General features: G+C 51.7%; 1 protein-coding gene and 1 pseudogene across 1 annotated transcript in view; both read left to right on the top strand.

Annotated features, from left to right (window-relative positions):
- Positions 1–22844, top strand: part of COL23A1 (collagen type XXIII alpha 1 chain) — a 307671-nt gene that overhangs the window by 233615 nt on the left and 51212 nt on the right. The window contains exon 3 of the mRNA XM_069472066.1: positions 2364–2408. Coding sequence (XP_069328167.1) covers positions 2364–2408 — 45 coding nt within the window. The remainder of the gene's footprint in view (positions 1–2363; positions 2409–22844) is intronic.
- Positions 6791–7395, top strand: LOC138387858 (large ribosomal subunit protein uL11 pseudogene; annotated as a pseudogene).

Below are 22844 nucleotides of genomic sequence, written 5' to 3'. Positions count from 1 at the left end.
GTGATACCCGCACACAGGTGACCAGGGAGCCTCGCAGGAGGTGGGGGACAGGCAGGAAACCGGGAGATGCGCTTGGTTTGGGAGTGCTGCCTCCCGGCGCAGTTGGGCGCTGGAGAACAACGCTCAGGATCAAGGGTAGACCAGCTGTCCCCGGCACCTCGCCTGGTTTGCATCAGTGCAGGATGATGTTCGTGGCCGGCCACCTTCCCTGTCTTCACGCAGGCCCTTTTGGGTGGCTGTCACAAGCAGCCCACCAGGCCTTCAGGAGCCTCCTGCAAAGGCCCTGGGAGGTGGGGCATCCCACCCACCCAGGCAGCTGCCGCCCTGCTAGTGCACTGCCCCGTCGGGCCCTCGGCCTGACCGCGCCACCCCGGAGAGCCACCCAGACTAACCCATTACTTCGGCCACCACGGCAAAGGCAAAGCCTTCATCTGGCTGGAGTTACCCAGACTGAGAGTTTTAGTCATACCCGGTAATGATCATCGGAAACCCACGGTGCTGGTTTAGCCACGGGTCCAGCAGAGCCTGCCTTACTCTCCCACCCTCGGTCCCTGCCCCGCCATGTCCCACCCTCAGCCTGAGGCCCCGGCCAGCGGCTGTGCTGCGCCAGCCACGGGCCTCTGTGGCCCTGTAGGGGCCCCGGAGCTTCCCTCCCACACCTGGAGGAGCACGGTGCTGTGTGTGCTGGTGGTGTTCCCGCGCCCACGCCCTCGCTTACCCTGAAAACAGATGTGCCCAGAGAGGATAAAAGACCACCGAGGCTGCTGACCAGCCCCCCAGACATGGGGGATTAGTTAATAACTAGAGCTCGGTTATCCCGTGTGACCAGCTCTGGAAGGTTCTGAGGCACCGTCGGCCCCACACGGGGTGCTGGGAGGAGATCAAGGTGGGTATTTTGGCCACAAGGGGCCTGAGATGTCGGGGAGGTGCCCACACGGAGATGCCGGGGAGGCAGTTGGCCAAGAGTGAGCTCTGCGCGCCGCGCCGCGGGTCTGAAGAGCTGCCGGCTGCTACGGGGTGCGGGAGCCCCGGCCTCGCCGCGTCCACACGGCCCCTGGGCGATCCCAGCACAAGCCCCAGACTCGCGATCTGTGTCCAGGACAGGGGAAAATGAAGGGCTATGTCGCTGGCACGGATTTTTGCTCTCAGAACTCAGGGGTGTGAGAAGTAGCATGTTTTTAATTTTTAAATTTTATGTAACCACCCTGACCTCAAGCCCCCAGTCCACAAGGCTGGCAAGAAATTCATTCTCACCTCACCCCCAGGCCTGCAAAGTTTCAGTTTCTGATGTAGCATTGAGGCACCCCTCCCTATCCAGGGAACCCCCTTAACAAAGTCGGGAAGCTTCTCCGACGCTGGGCTGCTTTTCCGCCTCATCTCAAGCGCTGGGCAGGGGTGTTCAGACGGGCCTGACCATCCGGCTGGGCATGGGAGGAGGAGGAAGGGAAACACGCACATGTGAAGTCCTCCGCGAGCCCTCCCGCCTCAGCCCTGATTCCCGGCCGGTCTCCTCCTCATGGCTGTTCTGGAAATTCTTGAGGGGTTTTGAGGTTGCCTTCTAATATGGTCACGGCCTCTGTCGCCTCCGGTCCTCAGACCACTTCCATGGTGCGATAAAGGCTTGGACCTCTGACCCAGAGCCCTCTTCTTCCTCAGTGTGGCAGTCACTCGGGTCTCAGGGACAGGCGTGGGCGGAGGGCCGGATGCGGGGCGGATGGTCTGCATCAGCATCCAGACAGCCTTGCGATGTGTGGCTGGAGGACGGGCACAGAGAGAGTGGTGGCGCGCAGTGACCTGCAAGTGTCTGAGCAGCTCCCGGGCAGTGGGGAAGGAGGTGCTGAAGGTTCCAGAACAGCAGGTGGATCACATGGTGCCTGTCTGACGGAACTGTAGCATTTGAGATGCCAGGACAGTAGTCTTTATTGTGTTGGCTTTGTCCTTTCAGTTTAGCGAGTATGAAAAAGCGTTTGTCGGGGTTTTTGTAAGGTAACTTTTCTCCTAAGTCTGACATTCCTCAGCTGCGAGCTTCGGGCTCAAGAGTCTCCCATAGTGAATCTGTCTGAGTAGGGGAGGGCTCACAGGTGAAGCCGTGAACAGGTGACAAGTGGCCTGTGAGGGCCGAGGAATGCAGCCACCGCCTGGGGTGGCGGGAGCTTGGAGGGACAGGGCGAGGTGACACAGAAGGAAGGGGTTTCTCCCCTTGGTCGCCCCCAGACAGCCTCCGGCAGCTGCTCCCAGGAAGCTGTTGCAGTGCCGGTGGGTGGGGGGCTGCGTAGGCCCCTGTGCAGGGGAGCCGCAACCTCGGGCTCTGCCAAGCCCGCTGACTTCCCTTCTCAACGAATCCGTCCTTCTTTCCTCTTTAGGGCCCCCCGGACGGCGCGGCAAGCCTGGGAGAAGAGGCGACCCTGGTGAGTCCGTTTTCCACTTCCTGGCCCAGGCTTGGATCTTGCTGGGGCCTGGTCCAGACACCTTCTCCCCACCCTCAGTCACAGCCCTCGGTCCCGGCCCGGCTTCCCCTCCCTTCTAATTCCAGCCACCGTTTCCAGAGGCCGCAGTGCCCAGTGCTGCCTCTTCTTGGCTCCTGGGCATCTGCAGTCCCAGGACTGCCCCTCCGCTCGCGGCCGTCCTGAATCTCACTGTCAGCCTCGGACACTTCAGTCCCTGGTCGGCCCGCTGAAACGGCCTCCTCTCTCTGGGGCAGGAGGTGATGACTCCGCCAGCTGCGCCTCTACCTCGGGCCCTTCAACATGACAGGACAGTGCTCCTGTGTCACACCCCCCAGATTCGGCCAGTCCTGCCCTCGGCAGAGCCACCAGGAGGACACTCCTCCACCTTCTTTCCACACGACCTCCAGGCGCACCTGTCCTCGCCACCCTTCCCTCCTGCCATCTTCGCCTCACCCAGAATGAACTGTCACCCCGTGGTCTGCCCCTGCTCCCCAACACCAGTGACTCTTCCCTGAGTCCCTTCCCCGCATCCACAGTCCTTCTGACATTGTCTTGGCCAAAGTCACCCCTGACCCCTGATGGCAACACCCGTGGACGCTTTCCTGTCTCTTTATCTCTCCTGACCCTCACTGGGGGCCACTGCCCCACCCCGGGGACACATGGCTCAACTTGGGCCTGCGTTTCCTCCTGCACCCCAACCCCTGCTTCTGTGCCTTCCTCCTAGGCCCCCGCTTGCCTGTTGAACGAACCTCCTTGGCCCTGTTCTCTCCTCTCTCCCCACAACCTCCCACTCCTGTGGCCTCAGCTCCCCCGTGACGCTGACAACGCCCCTCCCTGCCTCCAGCCAGGTCCCCTCCTCTGGGAGGTTGCATGCTGTCCCGCTGAGGCCGGCATCTCCCCCAGCTCGCTCTCCTCCAGCCTCCGAGCCGCAGGGAAGAAGTGTCCAGTCACCTGCTTCCCTGTGCAGACACCGGCGTCAGCCTCCTCCTCAGGACAGCTCGGACCCAGGCCCCCGTGTCCTCATGCCACAGCCCCCTGCAGCCCTCACCACCCCCACGCCACATCCCCCACCTCCAGCCCCACTGCGAGTGTCGAGGGCCCTCTACCCTCTGAGCCTTCACTCTTGTCCTCCCCTGCCCGCATGTTCCCTGCTGGACTCTGACCCAAGTTCGCTACTCTTTGTCCTTCAAGTCTGGCTAAAGCATCTTCACCAAAAACCTTCTCTAACCATTTCAGCTGAGGGCCATCACCCCACACCCGGCACAGGGCAGGCCCTGGGCATGGAAATGCGCGGCACAGTGAATGAATGAATGTCTAGGGCCTGCGTGACCCCACGGAAGGCGCAGTGGTGAGGCCAGAAGGACCCACCACCACGAGGACCCCAGGCCTGCCGGGCCCAAGGCGGGGGCCGGTGCTCTGCGTCCGCAGACTCCCCTCGCCGGCCCGGGCGCGGCTGCCGTGCAGAGCCGGGCTCCGGATGAGCCTCGGAGCTCGCTGGCAGGAAGCGCTCCCGGGCCCCTCTTCCTGCCTCGACCTCCAGGAGCGAAGGCTGTTTGGTGTCCAGCTGCCAGCGCGTCCTCTGCCTGGGCTGTGTGTGACACCGCTGCACCCCACCCTCCACACACCGTTACTCAGTTCTTCTTGTCGACCCTTGTGAGAGGTTTTACTGCCTTTTATTGTAAGCTTCTGGCACGCTTTTGGGAAGGAGATGAGGAATACATAGTCACTTGTTCTTAGGGCAAAGCATAACATTATTCAGCTTACTCAAACATCTATTAGAATTCTGATTCCAATTTACAACAATCTGAAAATCGGAGAAAGATGAGGACTCCCTGGGCCTTTCACATCCTTCATCTCATGGGGTCCTCAGAGCACTGCAAGAGAACAATATGTTATTATTCCCATTTTGCAGATGAGAAAACTGAGGCTGCAAGGGGAAAAGCGTCTCGTCTAAGACAGCACCTCCTCTCCCTTGGTGCCCTTTCCTTTGCAGTGTCCCGATTCTCTGCCTGTCAAAATACAGTGAGAGCTGCCCCGGGTCGATGCCGTCTCTGATTGGCCCTGGCTGGGCCTGGTGTTTATTCTAGATAGTTTCACACACATGCACATTCTGGCTTTGGCACCTTCCCTTGCGCAAAGCAGCCTTTCCCTGTGTCCCTGGGAGAAAGGCTCTTTTTGCCCAGGAGGCCTTCCTGCCGCTGCTGCAGACCTGCAGCAGGGCCTCTCTAGCTCCAAATGGGAGCCTTCACCCGCAAGGTGCCTCGTGGCCTGCAGCGTGTGTGTGTCTCTCTCTGACATGGGATGGCTTTCCCACGTCCCCAGCCGGCTCTTAGCTGGAGAAGCCCAGAATTGCCCCTGCACTGGGCTGGAATGGACCCCCAGGCACTCGGGGGATGGTCCATAAGTGCTTATTGACAGGAAGGAGGAGAGAGAAAGAGGGCCTGGTGGGCAAATGAAGAATAAAGAGGTAGGAGGCAGGAAGACACCCGGTGAAGCCGTCACGTGGTAGCTGGCTAAGGCCCGTGCCAACCCTGCAGAGACAGATGGAGGAACTCACCGCATCTCCGAAGCTGCCAGCCTTAGATCAACACTTTCAGTTTTTTATCTGCCCTGGCCCCAAGAAACTTTTTTAAAAAATCCAGTGGAAGAAACACTCTGGAAAGGTAGAGTAAGGACCTCTGAAAACCTGCTCGTCCATAAAAGCAGCAAGGACAGTGGGGAAAATTGGCCTTTTCAGAACTCTGGGAATTAACAAAAGGTTTATAACAACCAAAGAAATGTTTATTTGGGGAAAATGTCTGAATCATGCTAACAATAGTGAAGTTTGTAGTGTTTTAATTTGCTCCTCTCCCCAGCTTCATGGCGGCCTTAAAAACCAGCATTGTCACAGCCACAGCACTTGTGGAAACTAGCAGCCACTGGAGGAGGCAGAACAGATTTGAAGCTCCTCAAATGCTCATCCCCAGAGAATTGTCACCATTTGACCTGTCTGGCAGCTCCGTAGAAAATCACTGTGCACAAAGCTCATCCCTATCGGGCCTGATGCAGAGCTTGCTCGATAGGAGGAAGGCAGAGTTGTAACCTGGTGGAGCATGGAAGCTGTGCTCCAACACACACAAAAAGCCACGAGCAGAAAGTGGGAGGCTTATTGGATCAAGGCACTAAAGGAAATCTCTGTATAAGCTGAACACTAAACTAAACAAGCAGTATTCAGAACTCAGTAGCTGCACATGACAGAAAGTACACACTTTAAAGAATTAGTCCAGGAAAGCCTCTAAACAAAGAACAACAATAAACAGCAACAACAACAAATCCTGGAAAGGATAAAAGGAATCTCATTTCCAGAGTAGCCACATTGGATTATGTTAAATGTCCAGCTTTTAACAAAAAATTACAAGGCACACACAGATGGAAGAAAGTGTGGCAATAAAAAACAAAAGCCGTCAATAGAAATTGTCTCTGAGGAAGCCCAGATGTACTTACTAGACAAAGATGTTGTATTGGCTATTATAAATATGTTCAAAGAACTAAAGGAAACCATGTCTAAAGAAATAAAGGGAAGCATGAGAATTATGTCCCACTAAATAGACAATATCAATAACCAAATAGAAAGTAAAACAAAGAACCAAATACAAATTTGGGACCTTTAAAGTACATAACTGAAATGAAAATTTCACCAGAGTGGCTCAACAGTAGATTTGGGCTGGCAGAAGAAATACTCAGCAAACTTTCAGATAGGTCAGTTGATAATTATCCAGCCTAAGGAATGGAAAGAAAAAAGCATGAAGAAAAATGAGTACAGCCTCAAAGACCTGTGAGACACTGTCAAGTGTCCCAAAATACACATAACTATGGTCCTGGAAGGAGAGAAGAGAGAGAAATAAGAAATAAGCAAAGGAATATAACAAAATCCAAGTAGAATAAACTTTTTTTTTTTTTTTTTTGTATAGATAAGGTCTTGCTTTTTTGTCCAGACTGGTCTCAAATTCCTGGCCTCAAGTGAGCCTCCCATCTCAGCCTCCCAAAGTGCTGGGATTACAAGTGTTAGCCACAGCACCCAGCCAAGTATGACAAACCTAAAGAGATACACATCTAAGCACATCATAGTCACATTGCCAAAAGCAATCTGGAAAGCAGCAAAAGGAAAATGCCCTATCACAGAACAGGGATCCCCAATAAGATTAATAGGTGACTTCTCATCAGAAAGGATGAAAGCCAGAAGGCAGTGGGATGACATATTCAAAATGATGAAAGGGGAAAAAAAAACTGTCAACAAAGAAATCTATACCCAGCAAAACTATCTTTGAAAAATGAAGGATAAATTAAGATATTTTCAAATAAAAATGAAGAGCTTTCAGTTTTCTGCTCAGAAGAGGCCAAGGTGCAACTTTCTTTGGTGGTCCTGAGTCCAGTTTCATCCGACACAAACCGCCTCCACCGTGCTGCCTAAGTTCAACCCCAACGAGATCAAAGTGATGTACCTGAGGCGCACTGGTGGCAAAGTTGGTGCCATGTCTGCCCTGGCCCCCAAGATCGGCCCCCTGGATATATCTCCAAAAAATGTTGGTGATGAGATCGCCAAGGCAACTGGTGACTGGAAGGGTCTGACGATTACAGTGAAACTAACTGTTCAGAACAGACAGGCCCAGATTGCAGTGGCACCTTCTGCCTCTGCCCTGATCATCACAGCCCTCAAGGAACCACCAAGAGACAGCAAGAAACAGAAGAATATTAAACACAATGGAAATATCACTTTTGATGAGATTGTCAACATTGCTAGACAGATGCAGCACCGATCTTTAGCCAGAGAACTCTCTGGAACCACTGCAGAGATCCTGGGAACTGCCCAGTCTGTGGGCTGCAATGTTGATGGCTGCCACCCACATGACATCATAGATGACATCAACAGTGGTGCAGTGGAATGCCCAGCTAGTTAAAAAGTACAAAGGAAAATGTGTCAATAAAGGATCATTTGACACCCTCCCCAAAAAAACACAAAAATGAAGAGAAATTATCACTAGCATACCTCCTCTACAAGAAATAGTAAAGAAAGTCCTTCAGTCTAAAATGAAAGGACACTAGGTAATAATTTAAATCCACACAAAGAAATAAAGTGCCAGTGCAGGTAACTACATAGGTAAATATGAAATATGGTGTGAATGTACTTTTACTTATAACTCTTTATTCTGATTTAAAAGACAACTGCATAAAACAGTTAAAACTGTGTTGATGGGTTTATAATGTATAAAGTAGTAATTTTACAAAGGAAAATTTTGCAGATTTCATAATGACAGTACAAAGGAATCAGCAATATTGGAGTGAAATATTTGAATATAATTGACAGTAAGTTATTAATCCAAACTGGAATATTTTAGATTAAAGTGTTAATTATAATCCCCAGGAAAACCAATAAAAAATAACTCAAGGCCAGGCATGGTGGCTCATGCCTGTAATCCTAGCACTCTGGGAGGCCAAGGCAGGTGGATTGTTTGAGCTCAGAAGTTTGAGACCAGTCTGAGCAAGAGCGAGATCCCATCTCTACTAAAAAAAATGGAAGGAAATTATATGGACAACTAAAAATATATATAGAAAAAATTAGCCGGGCATGGTGGCGCATGCCTGTAGTCCCAGCTACTTGGGAGGCTGAAGCAGGAGGATTGCTTGAGCCCAGGAGTTTGAGGTTGCTGTGAGGTAAGCTGATGCCACGACACTCTAGCCTGGGCAACAGAGTGAGACTCTGTCTCTAAAAAAAAAAAAAAGAAAAGAAAAGAAAACTATTAAAAAAAAAAAACTCAACAAATATAGTAAATGAAACAAGGGGCCAGGCACAGTGGCTCACGCCTGTGATCCCAGCACTTTGGGAGGCTGAGGCGGGATGATTGCTTGAGGCCAGGAGTTCAAGACCAGCCTGAGCAATATCGCAAGACCCCATTTCTACAAAAAGTAGAAAATTTAGCTGGGCATAGTGGCATGTGACTATAGTCCCAGCTATTGGGAGGCTGAGGCAGGAGGATTGCTTGAGGCCAGAAGTTTGAGGTTGCATTCAACTATGATGATGCCACTGCACTCTAGCCCAGGTGACAGTGAGACCTGTCTCAAAAAATAATAATAGTAATAATAAAGAAAGAGGGAATTAAAATGTAAAATGGAAAGACATAAAAAATATAAAATTTAAACAACAAACTGGCATAGTCTACCTTGTGAGCAATTACATTGAATGTAAATGGATTAAATGCTCCAATCAAAGAAATTGTCAGAAATGATCAAATAAATAAATAAATAGCATGATACAAAAGATGCTCCACATCACTAATCATTAGAAAAATCCAAATCAAAACCACAAGGAGATATCACCTCATACCACTAGGATGGCTACTAGTAAAAAAAAAAGAAGGAGGAAGAGAAAAAGGAAATAAAGAAAAATAATAAGTGTTAATAAAGATGTGGAGAAATGGGAATACTGGTACACTGTTGATGGGAAGGTAAAATGGTGTAGCTGCTCTGGAAAACAGTATGGCAGTTCCTCAAAAAATTAAAAATAGAATTATCCTATGATCTAACAATACTGTTTCTGAGCATGTCTCCAAAAGAACTGAAAACAGGGTCTTGAAAAAAAAATGTTACAACCATATTTATAACAGCATTATTCATATTAGCTAAAAGGTAGAAGCAACCCAAATGTCCATCAAAGGTTGAATGGATAAATGAAATATGGTCTGCACATACAATGGAATATTTTCAGCCTTACAAAGGAAGGGCATTCTGCATGCTACAACATGGATGAATGAAGACATTATGCTAGTGAAATAAGCCAGTCAACAAGAAAAATACTATCTGATTTCTCTTAATATGAAGAAGCTAGAGTAGTGAAACTCATACAAACAGAAAGTAGAATGGTGGCTGCCAGGGGCCAGGGGGAGGGGAAATGGGGAGTTGCTGTTTAGTGCATATAGAATTTCAGTTTTACAAGATGGAAAATTTCTAAAGATTGAACTGTATGCTTAAAAATGGTTGAGATGACAACTTTTATGTCAAGTGTATTTTACCACAATAAAAAGTTTTTGAAAAACCATAATCCAGCCATATGCCATCTATAAAAGATGAACTTTAGATTCAAAAATGCAATGGATTGAAAATAAAATTCTGGAAAAATACATCATGCAAACAGTAACCAAAAGAGAGCTGCATTGACTATACTAGTATTAGGTAAAATAGACTTTAAGATAAAAATTGCTACTAGATAAAGGACATTTTATAATGAGAAATAGAACATATAGCAATAATAAACTTATAAGCAGCTAACAACAGAGCCCCAAAATCCATGAAGCAAAAACCAACAGAATTGAAGAGAAGGGTAGACTGCTCAACAAAAATAGTTGGAGATTTCTGTACCCCCACTTTCAATAATGTATAGAACAAGTAGAGAAAAAGAAAGCAATGAAATAGAAAACCTGAGCAACACTATAAACCAACTAGACTTAACAGACTTCTATAGAATATTCCAGACAATAACAGCAGAATACACACCTTTTCAAGTGAATATGAAACATTATCCAAGACACACAAGGATGAGGAGCCTACAGCCTTGGGGCCACATGTGGCCTTCTGGATACTTGAGTGCGGCATTTTGACTGAATCCAAATTTTACAGAACAAATCATTTTAATAAAGGGATTTGTTCTGTGAAGTTTGGATTTGGTTGAGGGGCCACACCTGGGCATCTGGAGGGCCACAGGTTCCCCACCCCTGGAAGCCTTAATAAATTTAAAAGGATTGAAACTATACAAAGTATGTTCTTCGACTACCAAGGAATTAAATTAGAAACCAATGATAGGAGGAAACACAGTCATTCGCAAACATGCAGAAATTAAACATCACATTTCAAAATAACCAGTGACTCAAAGAATAAGTCCCAAGGGAAAAAAATACTTTGAAACAAATGAAAATGAAAATGAAAACACAACATATGAAAATATATGGAATGTGGAGTATATTTAGAGGGAAATTTATACCTGTGAGTATCTATGTTAAAAAAGAATGAAGATGTCAAGTCAGTAGCCTAACTTACCACCTGAAGAAACTAGAAAAATAAGAACAACTTAAACCAAAGCAAGTAAAAAGAAGAAAATCATAAAATTAGAGTAGAAAAAAATGAAATAGAAATTAGGAAATAAAAGTAGAGAAAATCAACAAAACCAACCAAAAGTTGATTCTTTAAAAACATCAACAAAATTGACAAACGTTTAAGTAGACTGACCAAGAAAAAAAGAGTGGAGTCTCAAATTACTAAAATCAGGAATCAGAAAGGACATCACTAGCAAGCTTACAAAAAAGGAAGAGAATTAAAAAGGAATATTATGAATAATTGTATGCCAACAAATTAGATAACCTAGGTGAAATTGGCAAATTCCAAGAAACACAGAAACTGCTAAAACTGACTCAAGAAGAAATAGAAAACTTGAATAGACCTATAACAAGTAGAGAAATTGAATCAGTGATCAAAAAACTTCCTACAAAGAAAAACCCAGAATCAAAGGGCTCCACTGATGAATTCTAACACTTAGAGAGAATTAGTAACAATCTTTCACAAACTCTTACAAAAAATAGAAGTAGAAGGGACACTTCCCGACTCATTCTGAGGCCATATTTACTCTGATACCAAAACTAGACAAAGGCATCACAAGAAACAAACCTACAGGCCAATATCTCTTATGAATATAGATATAAAAATCTTCAACAACATAAGCAAATGAATCCAGTAATATATCAAAGGATTATACACCAAGAGTATTTATCCTAGAAATGCAAAGTTTAACACCCAAAATCAATATAATACACCCTATTATTTAATGAAATGATTAAACCACATGATCATATCAATAAATGCAGATAAAGCATTTGACCAAATGCGTAGCTTTTCATGATTTTAAAAACCTCACTCAACAAATTAAGAATAAAAGGAAACTTCTTCAACTTGATAAAAGGCATCTATGAAAAACCAACAGCTAATATCATACTTAGTGGTGCAAGGCTCAATGATTTCCCCCTAAGATCAGAAAAAAGACAAGGATGTTCACTCTTGCCACTTCTATTCAATATTATAGTAAAGATTCTAGCCAGGGCAATTAGTCAAGAAAGTAACCATTAAGATGGGAAAAGAAGAAGCAAATGGCATGATCTTATGTATAGAAAATTCTAAAGAAGTCACACAAAAAATTTATTAGAGCTAATAAATATATTAAACAAGGTTGCATGATACAAGATCCATATACAAAAATCAATTGTATTTTCATATACTAGCAATGAAGAATTTAAAATGAAATGAAAAGAGTTCCATTTACAAAAGCATAAAGAAGAATAAAATACTTAGGAATTAATTTAACAAAAGAAATGTAAGACTAATATGTGGAAACCCATAAAACATTATTGAAAGAAATTAAAGAATACCTAACTACTGGAAAAATATCCCATATTCATAGACTGTAAGACATAATGCAATGTTAGCATTGTACTCCACAAATTGATCTATAGATTCAGTACAATCCCTACTGGATTTTTTCAGAAATTGATAAAATTGATCCTAAAATGCATATGGATACGCAAGAGATCCAGAGTAGCCAAAACACTTGAAAAAAGAAAAACAAAATTAAAGGACTCATATTTTCCAATTTTAAAATTTAACACAAAGTTACAGTAATCAAGGCAGTGTGGTGCTGGCATAAGGACAGACGTATAGGTCAATGGAATAGAATTGAGATCCCAGAAATAAATCTTTATATTTACTATCTCTCTCTGTGTTTATTTATTTATTATTTTTTATTTTTTTAGAGACAGGATCTTGCTTTTTCCCCCAGGCTGGAGTGCAGTGGTGCAATCAGAGCTCACTGTAACCTCAAACTCCTGAGCTCAAGTGATCCTCCTGCCTCAGCCTCCCAAGTAGCTGGGACTACAGGTTCATGCCACAATGCCCAACTAAATTTTTTTTCCATTTTTTGTAGAGACAGGGTCTTGCTATGTTGCCCAGGCTGGTCTCAAACTCCTGGTTTCAAGTGATCCTCCTGCCTCAGCCTCCTAAAGTGCTGAGATTACAGACGTGAGCCATCAGGCCCAGCCACTGTCGATTTGCTTTTGATAAGCATGCCACGGTAATTCAGTGGTGCTAGGACAGCTAAATGTAAAAGAATGAAGTTGGATGCCTTCCTCACATCACACACAAAAATTAACTCAAAATGTATCATAAACCTAAATGTAAGAGGTAAAACTATAAAATCCTAACAGTATAATAACATAGGAGTAAATCTTCATGGCCCTGAGTTAGGCAATAGTTTCTTATATATGACACCAAAAGCAAAAGTTACAAAAGAAGAAATTAGTAAATTGGACTTTACCAAAATTAAAAATTCCTTGAGAGATTCAGCAGAAGATTTGACCTATCAGAAGAAATCAGAGACCTTGAAGATAGGCTTATCAAGATTACTCAATCTAAGGACAGAGAGAAAATGACAGGAAGAAAACTCGGCAGCCTCAGGGAAAAGTAGGACACTTTAAGTGCACCAACTTACATGCAATGGGAGTACCAGGAGGACAGAAAAAGAGAAAAGTGCAGAAAAAATATTTGAGAAGATATGGAAGAAAGCTTCCCAAGTTTGCTGAAAAGTGATAATCGACATATCCAAGCAGCTTAATGAACTCTAAGTAGGATAAATGCAAAGAGATACAGACCCAGATACATCATAGTAAAAATGCTGAAAGTCAAAGACAGAGAAAAATCTTGAAAGCAGCAAAAGAAAGACGGCTTATCCGTACAGGGGAACTGCAGTAAGACTAACAGGTAATTTCCCGTCAGAAACAAGGGAGTCCAGAAAGCAGTGGGGTGACATGACATAGTCAAAAGGAAAAAGAAAACCCTGGCAACCAGGAGTTGTATATCCAGCAAAACTACCATGAAAAATGAAGAATAAATAAAATTATGTAGTGGTGATGGTTACGCAATTTTGTGAATATACTAAAAATCACTGAAATGTACACTTTTAAGAGTGATTTTGTAGTATATGAATTGTATCTCAATAAAGCTGTTACTACTTTTCTTAGTTTACTTTCCACCCCGACTTCTAATCAGCACGGCTGCCTGCCCTGCGCAGTGTCTGAGCAAGTAGTTCCCCGAGCCAGCCTCCGTGCCCAGGCTGGCCTGCCTGACACTGAATTCCAGAGATGCAGCCTGACAGTCCCATCAGAGCCAAAATGCTGGAGGCCCATCTGAGATGCCATTATATAGGAGCTTCTTTAAATCTGTTGTACAGTCAGGCCTGGTTCCACAACGTGAACTCAAACAACAGAAAACTACCAGCTGTGTTTCTCTTCTCCCTAAGATCTGAGATGCGTGTGCATGTGTGTGTGTGTCTGTGTGTGTGTGTGCACACACGCACCCAGGCACACTAGAGAGAGAAAGAGTGCTATAAATTCAGCCTGCACTTGGCTTTTGGTGCCTCCTCTGTGCCAGCGCTGTACTGGGCGCTTTCCACTTAGTATCTATCTCATTCGATCCCTGTAGCAGCCCGGAAAGGCAGCGACGGTTATTCCCCATGTTTCACCGGAGCAAACTCCTAGCTCATTATCCTGCCTCACTCACTTGTTATTGCCTCTGGATTTGCCAACCTCTAAGCTTCATCTCATCTGTCTGCAAACTTGGTTTAAAAGTCCTTCGCCCACTCTGCTCCTCTGAGGAAAAGTCCATGAGAAGCGTAGCCAAAGGTGGCTGTCTCCAGAGGGGAGCAGGTTTGGGTTTCCAAGAGTCGAGAGCCAGGGCACAGAGTCTTGCCTGAGCTGGCCGAATGGGAGAGACCAGGGAGAGCAGTGACAGGCAGAGGGGAGCTGCTGTGAGCAGGGGCAGTAACCTCAGCAGCCTCAGGCCACCAAAGCCGGCCCTCATCTCCCAGTGTGGGGGCTGCATCCCCGCCAGGCTGTGGGAAATACCCTTCCCAGCTTGCCTTCCAGGAAGGCCGAACACGCCCTTTGGGATGCACTGAGGAAATGGCCGTCCAGGAGGAGCCAAGGGCTCAAGGTGGCATTGTGGGTGCCCAGGCCATCGCCTACCGCTGCTTACCTGTCAACACCAAGCAAGCGGCTGGCGCGCCCACGCCCTCCCTCCTGACCTCCAGCTGTGAAGGGCAAACTGTCAGGCCACGTCCACTCAGCTGAAGAGGCCACGGCGCTACCCACCGCCTCAGACCCTCTCCACTGAGTTCCCAAGTCACGTGGCTCTTACTGAATTGTTCCCATGTGCCTGGCGGCAGAGTCAAGGAGTCCAGCCCAGAACATGTGTTCGGAAGCTGTGTGCGGAGCACGGGCCGAGGGGCACCGCCATGTGGCCAGCTGGAGGCTGCGGGCAGCCCCTCTCTGAGCAGGACACCTGGATGGCCTGGGCCAAGCCCTCCGTCCCCACCTCGCTCCCGGGCACCCAGCTTCTGCAGGCAGTCTAGTCCGTCGCCACAGACCCCACACAGTGAAGCCAAGTGCGGGTGGCTTGGAGGAGGCGACAGGCTGCCAGCTGGTCCCTGCCCTTCTCACCCCCCACACACTCAGCACATGCTGATGAAGTGCTTGTGCCGCCCGTCAGACGTCCCAGCACGCAGGGGGCTGCCTTGCTGGTGGGGCTGACAGACAACCGTCGACACTCAGTGAATGGATTTAATCCTCACAGGTGCTGCAAATTGGAAGGAAATGACAGGGAGGGATGAGAGGAGCCAGGGAGCGAAGGGTGAGGAGGTGGCTGTCACAGCTGTGGAAGGCTTGTCCAAGGTGGTGACAGTGAAGCCATGCCAGGCTGGCCACAGGAACATGGCAGATGTGCATGTCCTAAGGTCACAGAGAGCTGGCACCTTAGAGAACTGAGAGAGGTGAGTGGAGCAAAGCATGGCAGCCGAGTGCATCAGGGCCACACAGGAAGGAGGCGCCAGGAGTTTGGATCTTGTTCCCTGTGCCCTGGGAAGCCCTAGGAAGGGGTTGAGCACTGTTTAAAGGCCCCCTGGCTGGTGGGGTTGGGTGCCCAGAAGGAGTCCCATTAGGAGGCTGTCACAGTGCTGCGGGCATGAAGCAATGGTAGCCTGGTGACATGGTGCTAGTGGGACCCGAAAGAAGTGGTGGATCAGTGTGTTTTGGAGTCTTGCGGATGGGCGAGAGGTGGCCTGTCCCAGCAGCGATGGGATCAGTCTCCGGAATGCTGCCATCCCCACTCTGGAAACTGCATGGGGCCACGGGTTTAGTGTCCCGCAGGGCTGATCGGGCCTAGGCTGTCCCTAGCCAGGTGATCTCAGACGCACCACACCCCCTCCCAGGACCCCAGGGAAGCTCAGTACACATCAGCTCATCCCTCTCTGCCGCCTTTATTGGGCTTGATGTCAGACTGCCTGGGTTCTCACGGGGTCAGAGGAGAATGTGAGCCTGGGCGTGGAACCTTTTCCGAGCCTCAGTTTCCTCATCTGTAAAATGCAGCTAGAGAGGTTGCAGCAGGGATTGCACGAGATGGTCCAGGTAACGCAGACAGTGGGGTTCCCAACGCTGACCAGCCCTCAGTGAGGGAGCGGGGGCCACTCTTACAGCTCCTCCTCTGTCTCTTCTGGGCTCCTCCTCACAGCAGCCCCCAGGGCTCTGCTCTCCGGACCTGGGCTCTCAGATGGTAATCCCAGTCCCAGCTTCCTTGGAGGGAGCTGAGTATGAGGAAAGGCAGCAAAAGTTGGGAGGAGCGCGCAGAGACACAGAGCCTTCCCTAGCCACTGTTAGCGTGTGGACTCTTGTGACTCGGCAAACTACACACGTGTCCAGTGATGGGTGGAAAGTCAGCGTCCCTGCGGCCCTGTCCTCCAGCCATTCTGCTCCTCCACTCGGAGGCGCTCTAATGACCGCCTTCTAACGTCCACACCTAGAGAGGTTCTGTGTTTATACAAACAAAAGTCTACAGATTATTTTAGCACAAATGGCTGCATATTATACTTACCATTCTATACCTTTTTTTAAATGTAGCAATATGCCTTGGAGATTGTTCCATGTCAGAACATATAGAACTTCATCTTTTTCACAGCTGCATAGTATTCCATTTACAGATGTACTGTCCTTTATTCAATGAGCTCCATTTGTACTGTTTCTAATGTTTTTGCTATCTCAACAGTTCTACAATGAATATTCTTATACATCTGTCCTTTATGTATATGTTAACATAGCTACAGAATAAATTTCTAGGAAGGATAATTGTGGCAATTGACATATACATTTTAAATCTTAATAAGTATTGCCAAATCTCTCTCGAGAGAGAAGTTTCTGATTTATCTTTTTCCCAGTCTTCCTTGCCCTTCACACAGTAGATCATCAGGTTTTTTTCATTTTTCTGATCTGGTATGAATGTAATTTTAACCTTCTTTTCTTTTATTATGAATGAGGATGAGCATTTGTAGCTATAAAAGTCCATCTTCATTCATAATTCATGTATTTAAGGGCTACTTGTATTTTCTCTCATGTGAGCTCTCTATACCTGTCTTTGGGCCATTTTTCTATTAGATTGCTGATGTTTTGAGAGTTGATTTGTAGGAGCATTTTCATATCAAAGCACCTGGCCTCTGTGATGTGAGATGGAAATTTTTTTTTACATTTCGGCTTTTGACTTTGCTTCCAGGGATTTCTGCCTTGCAGACATTTTTGGGGTTTCTATGACTGGGTCAGACATTTCTTTTATGGCTTCTGGATTCTGAACTATAGTTAGAAGAACCTGCCCCTCTCCAAGGTTAGGAAGGAATTTTCCCACATTTTCTTCTAGAATTTTTATAATTTTCTTAACATGTAAATCTGTGATCCTTGTGGACTTTATCCTGGTTTATGCTGAGGCATGGATCCAATTTCGGTATTTCCTGAAACCTCTGGCTCGCCCGCAGCACCCCGCTCATAGCATGTCTCTCCCGCTGGTCCGAGCGGCTGCGGTGGGGCAGCCAGGGAGGCAGCCAAGCTGTGTGCGGCACACCGGATTCGGGCCTCCGTCCTGGGCACAGTGAGGAGCAGTGTCCTGGTTAGGGCTGCGTTGACGTGCCTCTGGCCCCAGGACGGAGACTGCGGTGGCCGTGGGGCCACCTGTTTCAAGCCGTCCCTGATCCCAGGTGCACCCACCTCATTGCTGGGGGGCTTCAGCCCCGTCACCAGCCCTCTCTCCAGCACTGCTTCTGGGTGAATTCCTGTGAATCTTGATAGCCATGTAAAAGCCCCTCACACACCCCAGCCCCTGGGTTCTGTGGCCTCCACCCACCAGGGCCTCTGCCTCCTATGGTCCTGACTGCCACCACGCCGCCACCAATAAATGCTCATTCCAGCCCACTCCCGGAGTTCCCTGATCCCACCAGCCTTCACAGATCTCACCCCTCCCCCTCAGCTAGAATGCCGCTGGCCGTCCCCTGTAAGCCCCGCCCTCCACACACTCCCCTCCAGCACTCGAGGCTCACCGTGACTGGAGAGAAGCACCCCAGTCGTCTCACCTTGAATTCCAGACCCCAGTGGCCCTTTGTGCCACCTGGCTGAGGCCACGTTCTCCACCTGCTCAGCCTCCCCCATGTGCCCCCCGACACCTCCCCTACCCTCAGCACCATGGCCAATGGCCTGGCCTCCCATGTCACAGGAAGTGTTGGCACAATCAGAACGAGCTTCCTAGAGCCCCACCCCCATGGCCGCACCCCTGGCAGTACCACGCACCCGGCCTCCTGCCCATGTCCCCTGCACCAGCACCTCCTCCTCGCCAGGGCCCAGCCTCGCTCGGCTCCGCAAGAACGCTGCTCCAGGAATCCCCTCCTCCTGGCCGCTCAGTCTTCCCTCTGCCGGAAGACTCCACACTGCAACATGCTCCTACGTCTCTGCTCTCAAACACCCACTCGGGACCCCATGGCCCCAGAGCAACTGCTCTGTTCCTTTGCTCCCCTGTGGAGCAGAACTCCTCAAAGCACGCCCTGGCTGCATTCCTCAGTTACTCCTCTCTGAAACCCTCTCCAGTCTGACTTCTGTCCCTGTCTCTCCCGGGATGTGCCTCTGCGTTGCAGATCCAGTGGTCAGTTCTTGGTCTTCTCACCTGACCCTTCAGCAGCCCGGTCACTGCGCTGCCCACAGGCGTCACGTCCTCCTCTCGGAGACCCTGTCTGCCCTGGCTGCCTTCTCTTCTCCCCAACTTCTAAGGGTTAGGCTGTCCCCAAGCACAACGTGTGCCGAGCTGAGCTCCTGCCCCTCCATCTAAACCTGCCCCCACCACAGTCCCCCACCTCTGTTGATGGCAACTCCATCCTTTTGGTTGCTTGAGTCAAAATTGGGGCATCTTCCTTGACCCACCACTCACACTGCACGCTCTGTCTGCGGGAAATCCTCTTGGCTCTACGGTCACAATCGACCCAGAATCCAGCCACTCCCACCACCACCCGAGACCACCCACTCTGAGCCACCAGCACCTGTCCCCTGCATCACTGTGACAGCCTCTGGACTCTCTCCCTGCCAGCCCACATGGCAGGAGCCTTGCAAACCTGAGTCAGGTCTTGCCCTCTCTCTGCTCTAAGCCTGCAAGGGCTCCTGTCTCAGAGAAAAGGTAAAGTCCAAGAATGGCCAGTGTCAGGCCCTACCCATTGCCTCTCTGAAGCCACCTCCCACCCTTTGGCCTGTCGCTGTCCCTTAAGCACACCAGCACCCTCCTGCCCTTAGGTCTTTGCGCCGGGTGTTTCCCTGCCTGGCACGTATTTTTTCCAGGAATCTGCATAGCCAAGTCCTACGCTTCTTTCAAGGCTCTGTTCAAATGTCATCTACCCTGACTGCCCTATTGGATGTTCCAGTCTGCCCCCAGCACTGACAGCTCCCTGTCCCCGCCAATAACACTGGTCACTTTCTGGGTGACTGACTTATTTATTACGCTTTTTATATCTCGCCTGTCTCTCTCACTAGGAGGCAAGCTCCGTCAGGACAGGGACTTGTGTTATTTTCACTGGTGCACCCAAGTGCCTAGAGCAGGGTCCGGCAGAGGGCAGGTACTCAGAGTGCAGAGGGAGACAGATGGATCAGGAAGCCATTGCAGCAGTCTAGAGATGGTGGTGACCCGGACTGGGGCTGTGCCGTTGGAGGGAGACAAGTGGGTGGGTTCCAGAGCCAGGGGCGGTGGATGCGCTAATTGGGAGGGAGGAGAGCGTGTCCAGGCGGCTCCGCGTTTTCTAGTTCACACCATCCGACAGAAGGTGACGTTGCTGATGGAGACCAGGACCTGGGGAAGAGGAGCGAGTCTGAGCAAAGATCGTATGTGCAGCTGCGGACTTCGTTTGAGGAGCCTTTGAGTTATTCAAGGGGAAATGCCAAGGGGCAGCTTGGAAAGGAAGCCTGGGACTCCCAGGCACAGCCGGGCTGGAGGGAAAGCGGGGCCTCTTCCACACGGTGTGGCCATGCGCGGGGCGAAGGTCCTGAAGGAAGACAGGAGCCGGGACACAGACGCGCAAGGGGAGAACGGAAGAGAAGAGAGCCCAGACGGGAGCCTTGAGGAGCCTCTGCACGTACGGCTGGCTGTGGAGGCAGAATCAGCTAGAGAGAAGGAAGGCCAGGGAGGCAGGAGGAAAGTGACATGCCTTCGGGAAGCCAAAGGAAGACAGTGAGTCAAGAAGGAGGGCCCAGTCGCAGCCAGGACGCTGCCAAGCAGGCGAGGGTGAGAAGTATCTGTTGGGTTTATTGGAGGCAGGTCATGGAGACCTTGGTGGGAGCTGTCTTGGTGGCGTGACAGGGATGGGGTCCAAATCAGAGCCACAGTAGGACATGAGGGGTCAGGGACAAGGAGTGGCTGTGAGGGAGAGAGCAGAGATAGGACAGTGATAGAACAGGGTGTGAGACCAAAGGACGGCTTTGTCACCAGAGCAATTAGAGCAATTCCAGAGCTGCTGGGAAGGACCCGCTTGAGAGGGGAGCTTTGCTGTGATGGACGGAGTGGGAACGGTGGGCGGGGCTCGGCCCCAGGGAAGGTGGGAGGAAAGACCTCTGCCTTAATTGGAGGTGGGTCAGTTCCCCCGAGTCAAGCAGAGGGGCGCAGGTGCAGGGGCAGACACAGGTGCGGGTGCAGGTGGGGTGCAGGGGCAGGGGCAGGGGCAGGCACAGGTGTGAGTGCAGGTGGGGTGCAGGGGCAGGGGCAGGCACAGGTGCGGGTGCAGGTGGGGTGCAGGGGCAGGGGCAGGCACAGGTGCGGGTGCAGGTGGGGTGCAGGGGCAGGGGCAGGGGCAGGGGCAGGCACAGGTGGGGTGCAGGGGCAGGGGCAGGCACAGGTGCGGGTGCAGATGGGTTGCAGGGGCAGGGGCAGGCACAGGTGTGGGTGCAGGTGGGGTACAGGGGCAGGGGCAGGCACAGGTGCCGGTGCAGGTGGGGTGCAGGGGCAGGGGCAGGCACAGGTGCGGGTGCAGGTGGGGTGCAGGGGCAGGGGCAGGCACAGGTGCGGGTGTAGGTGGGGTGCAGGGGCAGGGGCAGGCACAGGTGCGGGTGCAGGTGGGGTGCAGAGGCAGGCACAGGTGCGGGTGCAGGTGGGGGGCAAGGGCAGGGGCAGGCACAGGTGCGGGTGCAGGTGGGGTGCAGGGGCAGGGGCAGGCACAGGTGCCGGTGCAGGTGGGGTGCAGGGGCAGGGGCAGGGGCAGGCACAGGTGCGGGTGCAGGTGGGGGGCAAGGGCAGGGGCAGGGGCAGGCACAGGTGCGGGTGCAGGTGGGGGGCAGGGGCAGGGGCAGGGGCAGGCACAGGTGCGGGTGCAGGTGAGGGGCAGGGGCAGGCACAGGTGCGGGTGCAGGTGGGGTGCAGGGGCAGGGGCAGGCACAGGTGCGGGTGTAGGTGGGGGGCAAGGGCAGGGGCAGGCACAGGTGCGGGTGCAGGTGGGGTGCAAGGGCAGGGGCAGGCACAGGTGCGGGTGCAGGTGGGGTGCAGGGGCAGGGGCAGGCACAGGTGCGGGTGCAGGTGGGGTGCAGGGGCAGGGGCAGGCACAGGTGCGGGTGCAGGTGGGGTGCAGGGGCAGGGGCAGGCACAGGTGTGGGTGCAGGTGGGGTGCAGGGGCAGGCACAGGTGCGGGTGCAGGTGGGGGGCAAGGGCAGGGGCAGGGGCAGGCACAGGTGCGGGTGCAGGTGGGGGGCAGGGGCAGGGGCAGGCACAGGTGCGGGTGCAGGTGGGGGGCAGGGGCAGGGGCAGGCACAGGTGCGGGTGCAGGTGGGGTGCAGGGGCAGGGGCAGGCACAGGTGCGGGTGTAGGTGGGGGGCAAGGGCAGGGGCAGGCACAGGTGCGGGTGCAGGTGGGGTGCAAGGGCAGGGGCAGGCACAGGTGCGGGTGCAGGTGGGGTGCAGGGGCAGGGGCAGGCACAGGTGCGGGTGCAGGTGGGGTGCAGGGGCAGGGGCAGGCACAGGTGCGGGTGCAGGTGGGGTGCAGGGGCAGGCACAGGTGCGGGTGCAGGTGGGGTGCAGGGGCAGGGGCAGGCACAGGTGCGGGTGCAGGTGGGGTGCAGGGGCAGGGGCAGGCACAGGTGCGGGTGCAGGTGGGGTGCAGGGGCAGGGGCAGGCACAGGTGCGGGTGCAGGTGGGGGGCAAGGGCAGGGGCAGGCACAGGTGCGGGTGCAGGTGGGGTGCAGGGGCAGGGGCAGGCACAGGTGCGGGTGTAGGTGGGGGGCAAGGGCAGGGGCAGGCACAGGTGCGGGTGCAGGTGGGTTGCAGGGCCAGGGGCAGGCACAGGTGCGGGTGCAGGTGGGGTGCAGGGGCAGGGGCAGGCACAGGTGCGGGTGCAGGTGGGGTGCAGGGGCAGGGGCAGGCACAGGTGCGGGCTCAGGTGGGGTGCAGGGGCAGGGGCAGGCACAGGTGCGGGTGCAGGTGGGGTGCAGGGGCAGGGGCAGGCACAGGTGCGGGTGCAGGTGGGGTACAGGGGCAGGGGCAGGCACAGGTGCGGGTGCAGGTGGGGTGCAGGGGCAGGGGCAGGCACAGGTGCGGGTGCAGGTGGGGTGCAGGGGCAGGGGCAGGCACAGGTGCGGGTGCAGGTGGGGTGCAGGGGCAGGGGCAGGCACAGGTGCGGGTGCAGGTGGGGTGCAGGGGCAGGGGCAGGCACAGGTGCGGGTGCAGGTGGGGTGCAGGGGCAGGCACAGGTGCCGGTGCAGGTGGGGTGCAGGGGCAGGGGCAGGCACAGGTGTGGGTGCAGGTGGGGTGCAGGGGCAGGGGCAGGCACAGGTGCGGGTGCAGGTGGGGGGCAAGGGCAGGGGCAGGCACAGGTGCGGGTGCAGGTGGGGTGCAGGGGCAGGGGCAGGCACAGGTGCGGGTGCAGGTGGGGTGCAGGGGCAGGCACAGGTGCGGGTGCAGGTGGGGTGCAGGGGCAGGGGCAGGCACAGGTGCGGGTGCAGGTGGG

Source organism: Eulemur rufifrons, chromosome 7, assembly GCF_041146395.1.
Source record: "Eulemur rufifrons isolate Redbay chromosome 7, OSU_ERuf_1, whole genome shotgun sequence".
NCBI lineage: Eukaryota > Metazoa > Chordata > Mammalia > Primates > Lemuridae > Eulemur > Eulemur rufifrons.
The sequence above is the reverse complement of the archived record's forward strand: the minus strand, read 5'-3'. Positions and strand labels throughout refer to the sequence as shown.